Source organism: Daucus carota, chromosome 5 (genome assembly GCF_001625215.2).
Source record: "Daucus carota subsp. sativus chromosome 5, DH1 v3.0, whole genome shotgun sequence".
In the NCBI taxonomy this organism is placed as follows: Eukaryota; Viridiplantae; Streptophyta; class Magnoliopsida; order Apiales; family Apiaceae; genus Daucus; species Daucus carota.
The window spans coordinates 10091400-10100781 of record NC_030385.2 but is presented as its reverse complement, the minus strand read 5'-3'; the positions used below and the strand labels follow the sequence as shown (position 1 = coordinate 10100781).

General features: G+C 35.5%; 1 protein-coding gene and 1 non-coding gene across 2 annotated transcripts; one reads left to right on the top strand and one right to left on the bottom strand.

Moving 5' to 3' along the window:
* The first annotated feature begins 394 nt into the window (after positions 1 to 394).
* Positions 395 to 1904, top strand: LOC135152722 (uncharacterized). Its single transcript, XM_064093807.1, has 2 exons — positions 395 to 1105; positions 1341 to 1904. Exons 1-2 carry the CDS (start codon positions 395 to 397, stop codon positions 1902 to 1904), a joined length of 1275 nt encoding a protein of 424 aa, XP_063949877.1.
* A 7157-nt stretch (positions 1905 to 9061) lies between these two features.
* On the bottom strand, positions 9062 to 9168 carry LOC135146913 (small nucleolar RNA R71). Its single transcript, XR_010284006.1, has one exon. It is a non-coding gene; the product is annotated as a small nucleolar RNA R71 (small nucleolar RNA).
* Positions 9169 to 9382: the final 214 nt, after the last annotated feature.

The following is a 9382-nucleotide window of genomic DNA, read 5'->3' as shown; positions in this document are numbered from 1 at the left end:
TGTTCAAATTACTTGTGAGAAAATCTGAGTGTAAGAAACAGTTCAAGTGTTGAACCTGCAGCTGTGAGAATTGTAACCAATCCAAAGATTCTTCAATTTATAAATCTCATGGTTGGATCATTCAATCCACCCGTATTTTTAATATCTGGTGTTTATCTTTTCTGTTATTATAAGTGTTAATTGTTCTTGAATCTTTTAGTTTTGTAAAAGATTGTATTCAACCCCCTTCTACAATCTTTCTTATAGTTAGTGTAAAATAACAATTAGTATCAGAGCGAGGTTTCCAACAAACAGGGAAAAAGATCAACACTGCTAGAGAAAGATGGGAAAGAAGGATGCTGGAGTGAAGATTCCTGTTCTTGACAATGACAACTACTTTCACTGAAAAGTAAGAATGCATCTGCATTTGTTGTCAATTGATAAAAGCTATGTCAACTGCATAGAGAAAGGACCTCATGTTCCCGTGAAGGTCTGTACCAGTATTGGAGCTGATGGTGAAGGCATGGTAGGAAAAATGGTTCCGAAGCCTATTCATGAATATTCTCAAGAAGACACTAAAGAAGTACACAAAAATAAAAAGACCATGAATCCTCTGTTCAATGGTCTAGATCAAGAAATTATTGATAGTGTAATCAGCTGCACAAGTGCCAAAGAAGTTTGGGACACCATCAGGACTATCTGTGAAGGAAATGAGCAAGTAAGAGAAAACAAGATGCAGTTGCTGATTCAACAATATGAGTCATTCCATTTCAAGGCTGGTGAAAATCTAAGTGACACAATATTTAACAGATTTCAAAAGCTGTTAAATGGTCTAAAGCTTTATGGAAGAATGTACCAGGTCAAGGATTCAAATCTGAAATTCTTAAGAGCTCTTCCTAAAGAATGGAAGCCCATGACAGTCTCTCTAAGGAACACTCAAGAATTTAAAGAGTATACTCTTGAGAGGCTGTATGGAACTTTGGAGACCTATGAGCTTGAAATGGAACAAGATGAAGAGATAGAAAAGAGTCAAAAGAAAGGAAATTCATTTGTGGCTCTAGTTGCATCTTGTGAGGACTCATTCAAGGACAAGGGAAAATCTCAAGCTGAAGAAACTGAGAAGTTGGTCAAAAAAGAGAGCTCATAATCAAGGAAAGGAAAAGGAAAGGTAAAAGATGAAGCTGATTCTGGGGAAGATAGTGATCGGATTGATGAACATTTGGCCTTCCTGTAAAGAATATTCCCCAAATTAAAATTCAAAAAGAATTTTAATTCTGCAAAACCATTCAAAGGCAATCCCAAGTCTTACAGAAGCATGGTGGATAGATCCAAGTTCAAGTGCTTTAATTGTGGGAATGCAGGTCACTTTGAAAATGAATGCAGAAAGCCTAAAGTTGAGAAGAGGTCCAATGAAATTATGGATTACAAGAAAAAATATTATGAGCTTCTCAAGCAAAAAGAAAGGGCATTCATTACAAAGGATGATTGGGCAGCTGGAGATGATTCTAATGGCCAACTCCACAGATCAAGAAGAGAGTACTTCAAATAGCAGTCAGGTATTTACCACTAACTTAGTTGAGTTAACTAAAGATGAATGCAATGCTACTATAAATGAAATGTCTACAGAATTATATCATTTGCATGTGTCTTTATCTCTCACTAAGGAAAACAGTAGAATTAAGGATGCTAACTCATTTCTTAGTGATAGAAATAATGTATTAGAAGCTCAATTTATTGAGTTTGAGAAACTTAAGATTGAATGTCAAACAGAAAAAGATGATCTTTTGGCTGATTTGAAAAGAGAAGAAGTGATCATAAAACAGCTTGATAAGGAACAAGAGATAATTTCCAGATGGAAATCTGGAAGAGATGCTTCTGCAAACATCATCAACATTCAAGGCAGAGAAACCTTTGTGGAGAATTAGTGGAAAAGAGACAAGAAAGTTCTTGAGATTTCAGATTTCAGTTCAACTGATGAGAACACGGATAGTGATCATCCATTGAAAACAAAAAGCTCAACGGATAAAAGTTATCCGTTGAAAAACAGCTCATCAGTTGACAAGAAAATTCTCAAGAAATATGGTCCTGTTAACAAGAATTTTGTTAAAAGGGAGGATAATTCTTCTGAGACAAATGAGAGTAAAAACAGAAATCACAATTCTGACAAGAAGCATAAGAAGAAACTGGATGTTGCTGACTAAACCATAATAAACTAAAAATAAAAGAGGAAATAGAAATGGTAAAATTGGAGTCAACAAGCACACTAATTACACCCCCAATGCTAGTGCTCCTAGGAAAACTTGCAGTAAATATGGTAGTGTTAATCATTTGTCTGCAAATTGTTAAACTGTGATTGCTCTTAATTTATCCATGCCCATGTCTATGCCATCTGTTTCAAATATGCATTTATCTGCTATGAACATGATGCCTGGTTTATTGCCTCACAATCCATACTCTCAGAGTCTCAGTCTAGCATGCCACACATGTTCAATCCATATTTCAATGCCTTTAACATGCCTCAATTTCACTCAAACATACATGGTATTAAAAATGTGTGTATGCCTCAAATGCCTGTTATTAAGAGTAATGTTGATATCCCAATTTCTCAACCAAAACCAAAGATTGAACCATCTCAATCCAAGGGAAAGGTAGAGACTGAGGGAAAAGCTGTTAAGACTAAAAAATATGGACCCAAAGCAATTGGGGTAGCAAAATCAACTTGATCTGTTTTGATCATGTGTGCAGGGAAACAACAAGAAGAATTTGTGGTACCTAGATAGTGGATGCTCCAGGAATATGACTGGTGATCCTTCCCTGCTCACAAAGTTTGTAGAGAAAGCTGGCCCTAGCATTACCTTTGGAGATGACAGCAAAGGATATACTATGGGATATGGCTTAGTAGCAAAAGAAAATGTCATCATTGATGAAGTAGCATTGGTGTCTAGTCTTAAGCATAATCTACTTAGCATTAGTCAACTTTGTGAAAAAGGTTTCAAGATTAAATTCACTCCTACAGCCTGTGTTGTCACCGAAGGAGATGACAACAATGTGGTGCTAATTGGACAAAGAAAAGGGAATGTGTATGTAGCTGACTTCAACTCTGTTAAGTCTGATTCCATCACTTGTTTTCTCAGCAAAGCAAGCTCAGATGACAGTTGGCTATGGCAGAAAAGATTGTCTCATTTAAATTTCAAGACAATGAATGAATTGGTTAAGAAGGATCTGGTTAGAGGAATTCCAAAGTTGGAATTTTTCAAAGATGGTTTGTGTGGAGCATTCAGCAAGGAAATCAAAAGAGGAGCTCTTTCAAAAGAAGAGTTCTTTCATCAATTGTGAAGCCTCTTCAACTTTTACATATGGATTTGTTTGGTCCAGTCAACATCATGTCAATTTTAAAGAAGAGATTTTGTCTAGTGATTGTTGATGATTTTTCAAAATTTACTTGGACTTTCTTCCTACATTCTAAGGATGAAGCTGGGAAAATCATTACAATCACATCAAGGCATTAGACAACAATCCAGATGTCAAAGTTGAGAGAATTAGAAGTGATAATGGTACCGAATTGAAGAATTCAGTGATGAGAGAATTTTGTGAAGAAAAAGGAATTACTCATGAGTTCTCTGCACCAAGAACTCCACAGCAAAATGGAGTAGTAGAAAGGAAGAACATAACCTTAATAGAAGCTGCAAGAAACATGATTAATGAAGCTCAATTGCCAACCTATTTTTGGGCTGAAGCTGTGAACATTGCTTGCATCACTCAAAATATATCATTGATAACCAAATCCCACAGATTAACTCCCTTTCAACTTTATAAAGGAAAGAAGCCTTTAATTAGCTTTCTTCATGTGTTTGGATGCAAGTGCTATGTTCTAAGAAACCAAGTTGAAAATCTTGGGAAATTTGAAGCCAAAGCAGATGAAGCTATTTTTGTTGGATACTTTAATGGAAAATCATTTAGAGTTTATAATCTAAGAACTAACATTGTTATGGAATCAATCCGTGTGGTGTTTGATGATAAAAAGATTCAAGGTGTTTCAGATGAAGGATTTCATGACAATCTCAGATTTGAGAATGAAGGTGAAAGTGATCTGTATGATAGTGATGATGATTGTGATGATCATTTCCAAAATGCTGGAGTTAATCTTGGAATTAATATTCCAACTGATGAGCATTCGATGGATGAGACAACAGCCATCGAAAACTCAGCTAGAGCATCAGTTGAAACTCCTCTGGATTCATCAGTCGAAATAATATCTCAAAATTCCAATCAATTTAGGAATAATGAGATGTCAGATTTAGGGGGAGCTTTTCAACATGGTAATCTAAATTCCAACAATGAGGCTACATCATCAAGACAATCACTTCCACCTCAGAGAAAATGGTAAGAGATCATCCTTTTGAGCTGATAATTGGAGATGCAAATGCATCTGTACAAACCAGAAGAGCTACTAATGATGAATGCTTGTACAGTGCATTTCTTTCACAGGATGAGCCTAAAGTAATAGAAGATGCTCTCAACGATGCTGATTGGGTTCTTGCCATGCAAGAAGAATTGAATCAATTTGAGAGGAACAAAGTATGGAAGCTAGTACCCAGGCCTAAAAATAGGACAATTGTAGGCACCAAGTGGGTATTCGAAAACAAAATGGATGAAAATGGAGTTTTCACCAGAAACAAGGCAAGACTTGTAGCAAAAGGGTACTCTCAATCTGAAGGAATTGATTTTGATGAGACCTTTGCACCAGTTGCAAGATTGAAAGTTATATGAATCTTCTAGGCCTATGCTGCTCATGCAAACTTTAAAGTCTATCAAATGGATGTCAAAAGTGCTTTTCTTAATGGTTAACTGGAAGAGGAGGTATATGTAAGTCAGCCTCCTGGTTTTGAAGATCCAAATTTTTCAGAGTATGTTTACTTTTTATTAAAAGCACTTTATGGTTTAAAGTAAGCACCAAGAGCCTGGTATGACACTCTATCCCAATTTTTGTTAGATAACTATTTCACTAGAGGAACTATGGATAAAACTCTATTGTACAGAAATGTAAATGGTGCATTTATCCTAGTTCAAATTTATGTAGATGACATAATTTTTGGGTCTACAGATGAGAAACTTTGCAAAAAGTTGGCCAAACTGATGAAAAGTCAGTATGAGAAGAGCATGATGGGAGAGCTCACCTACTTTCTTGGTTTACAAGTTAAACAAAAGGAAGGTATATTGATAAATCAAACTAAGTACATCTATGATCTACTCAAAAAGTTTGATTTAATGGATGGCAAAGAAGCTAAAACTCCCATGCCAACTGCCACTAAATTAGAATTAAATCCTAATGAGAAATCTGTGGATATTTCAAATTATAGAGGAAGGTTGGATCTCTCTTATACTTGACAGCTAGCAGGCCTGATATTATGTTTTCTACATGCCTCTGTGCTAGATTTCAAGTAGATCCTAAAGAATCACATTTAATTGATATTAAAAGAATATTCAGATATCTTAAGGGAACTCCAAATCTTGGTGTTTGGTACCCCAAAGACTCTGGATTTGATCGAATTGGATATTCAGATGCTGATTTTACAGGATGCAAAATTGATAGAAAAAGCACAATAGGCACATGTCAATTTCTTGGAGATAGGTTGATATCTTGGTTTAGCAAAAAGCAACATTCTGTTCCAACCTCTACCGCTGAGGCTGAATACATTGCAGCTGGAAGTTGTTGTGCACAAATATTATGGATGAGAAATCAGTTACTTGATTATGGATTAAACCTCTCAAAAATCCCAATATTCTGTGACAAAACCAGTGCAATTGCTATAACTGAGAATCTAATGCAACACTCCAGAATCAAGCATATTGACATCAAATATCACTTTATAAGAACATGTGATGGCTGGTACCATTGATATGCACTTTGTTCCAAGTGAAGAACAAATTGCACATATATTCACAAAACCCCTTGATGAATCCACATTCACAAGGTTGGTAAGTGAATTAGGTATGTTAAATTTCTCCTAATTTATTGTAAATTTGTCTGTAATTTGCAAGCCAGAATTCAGCTAAGATCAATTTCTTTAAAATTAAATTGGTTATAATTCTGATAAATTAGTTGATATTTCAACTGATGAGATAGTGGATTTATCCTATATTGATTTATTATTTCAATGGATGATCTTCCAGCTCAGCCATTGAAATAATATCCTATTGCCTTGTTCTTGTTTCGATGGATGACATCAATTGAAACTCTTTCAAATGATCTTCATCAATCGAATAAGAATTCCAAAGAGGCGCCTATCTCATCCATCGAAACATCTACTACATCTGAGCTGTTGAAATCACTTTTATCTCTCCTCTACTTTATACATACAATCGTGTGTGTAATTTTTGCGGAGTTAAATAAAAGTTATTGCTCCACAACGGTAATTTTTCAGCCAATCACAGCAATTTTCTGTGATAGTATTTAAGATTTTTCAATTTATTTTCATTTCTTTCTACCTCATTCTTTCGAATTCACAAGCCCTCTCTCTCTCTGCAAAAGAAGCCACATTTTCTTCAAGTTTTTCTCTGTAACTGCAATGGCGTCCATGAAGAAATACTCATCACCAACTGCGTTCATCTACGAGAAGAACAATTTTGCATCTTTTGTGAATACAGAGGCTGTAGAAGAAAAGGAGTTCCACAAGATGATGGAATTCGTCATAAAGCAAGTCAGTTTTCACATGCTATGCATGTCATAAGGACAACTACCGTCTTTAATAGTGAGGATGAAACTATCTCTTTCTCTCTTAAGACCAATGAGCATGTAATTAACTGTGATGTCATGAATGCTTGTTTTAAATTGCCTGAAAACACTGTTACTACATTGCCTAGTGATAATCAGTTAGTCAACATGCTAAATGCCATGAATTATGCTTTACCTACTTCTGCTTTAGGTAAAATAGTTAGGAAAGGTCTTAGGAGGGAATGGAGTTTTCTATGTGATGCATTTGTCAAGGCCTTTTCTGGTAAAATTAGTAACTTTGATGCTATTACCTCTCAAATCCTGCAAATGCTTTACATGTTTTTAACTAATTGATAAACGTGCATTTTATCTTAATATTGTCCCTGTATTTTAGTTATTTTGCATTTAATTGCATTTTTATTTAATAAATATTAATGTTTTATTGTAGGATGCAAAGAATTCTAATCAAATATGGATTGGAGTTTAAATAGCAAGAATTGGAGTTTAATTCGAATAAAATTCGGATTTTGAAGCTAGCTGCGCAGCAGTCACTGTTTGGGCCATATCTGGACTTCTAAAAGTCCAAATTAGGCGATTCAAGAGCCCACGCGAAGCTTAGAACAAGGCCTTTGATTCAGAGGTGGACTTGCATTTTTATCCCTGTCTAATCAGCCCAGTATCAGAGTTAAAAAGTCAACTGCGAATTTCCACTTTTGGAATTCTATTCTGATTCGGAAATCTCCTTGTATTTTCATTAATTCATTAAAAATACTTTTAATAGAGATATTAGGGATGAGTATTCAGACCTAATTAGAGAGAGACATCGAACGAGATAGAGAAGGGAGGCACAAGCTTAGCGAGAAAGAAGAAGCGAGACGGAAGAGATTTCGGCCATTGAAGACATTCAGTGGATTTGTTTCTTCATCTCTTTGTTTAGAATTCTCTCCTTAACTCTTATTCTTATGAACATGTTCTCTTCATTTTTGGTTGGTTTTGAGATTTTGAGTATGAACTAATTGTATAAAGTTGGGATTTTTATGGAACCCTAGCATGAGGATGTTGGTGTTTTGTTAAAGAGTATTGTATGCGATTTTGTGGTTTACTCATTCGAGTGTTTTTCATGTTAATACTTGCTATTGCCTGATCGTAAGTTATCGAGTTAATCATGATACTGAGAGGGTTATGATTAATTGACACAAAACATGAATGGTGCATGATTATATCTTTTGATTATAATATAGTTGCGGTATAGACATATATTGTGACCATGCATAGCTTTGTGAATTGATGCTTAATTGGATTCTGAATATTAAATTGGCATAGACATATGTTAGTTTATTTGTAGGAATTATATCATAGTGATTTCGAGAGAAACCTGTGACCATTGAATTCTAGCTAGTAAATTGTGATTTGCTGCAATATTTCGCGACTCTTTTACCGATATTCTTGTGTTAGAGGGAAGTAATTATCCTGACTTATCTTCTCATATTTGAAACTCGTTAAGCTCTTTAGTATAATTTAGTTGGTTAATTTAGTTTTAGTATAAAAGCCATCACCAATTTATTGTGTGTTCGATAACCTGATTGTTAGATATTATTTGTGATTGATACGTTTAAATAGTCCTTGAGGAACGATATCTGGTATTTATTACTATATTACTTGTTTGCGATTGTGTACACTTGCACATTAGTATTTTACGCAACAAGTTTTTGGCGCCGCTGCCCTGGGACTATTTTAGTTATTAATTGCGAATTTGATATTCTTACAGTTTGGTTATTTGTTACTTCTGTTCTAACGGGAGTAATTTTTTGTGTTCATCAGGTCTCTTTGTGCATGAGCAAAAGACACCCAGTGATATTTGCTTTTGATCCTGAAATTGAGCGAACATTCAATAGAAGAAGAAAAGCACAACGCAAGATCAAACAAACACAAGTAGCTATGGCTGACAACGTTAATAATGGAGACATTCCAGCGGGTGCATTTATTGTGGATGATAAAGATCGTGCTATTCGGCAATATGCGGCACCCCGTTTCGAAGAATTAAATTCGGGGATCATAAGACCCAATATTCAAGCAACACAGTTTGAGTTGAAGCCGGTCATGTTCCAAATGCTTCAGACTATTGGTCAATTCAGTGGGATGCCTACCGAGGATCCTCACCTTCATCTTCGTCTATTCATGGAGATCAGTGATTCTTTCAAATTTCAAGGAGTACCTGAAGATGCTTTGCGCTTGAAATTATTTCCTTATTCTGTGCGAGACAGAGCTAGAACCTGGCTAAATTCTTTACCGGCAGGATCAGTCACAACATGGAATGATTTGACAGAAAAGTTCTTGAGCAAGTATTTTCCTCCCAATATGAATGCAAAGCTCCGGAATGAGATCAATTCTTTTCAACAGCAGGATGATGAATCTTTGTATGATGCATGGGAGAGATTTAAAGAATTACTCAGAAAATGTCCTCATCATGGTATTCTTCATTGCATTCAGATGGAGACTTTTTATAATGGTCTCAATGCTCAAACAAAGATGGTGGTGGATGCATCAGCAAATGGGGCTCTTCTCTCTAAGTCCTACAATCAAGCTTATGAAATTCTTGAGACAATTGCTACCAACAACTACCAGTGGTCATCTTCTAGAGCTCAAACAGGGAAAAAGGTAGCCGGAATCTATGATGTGGACTCTATA

Coding starts and splice junctions, on each gene's coding strand:
- LOC135152722 (XM_064093807.1), top strand. CDS start 395: ATGCATCTGCATTTGTTGTCAATTGATAAAAGCTATGTCAACTGCATA. Junction 1,106..1,340: donor CTGAAGAAACTGAGAAGTTG/GTCAAAAAAGAG, acceptor GTGGGAATGCAG/GTCACTTTGAAAATGAATGC.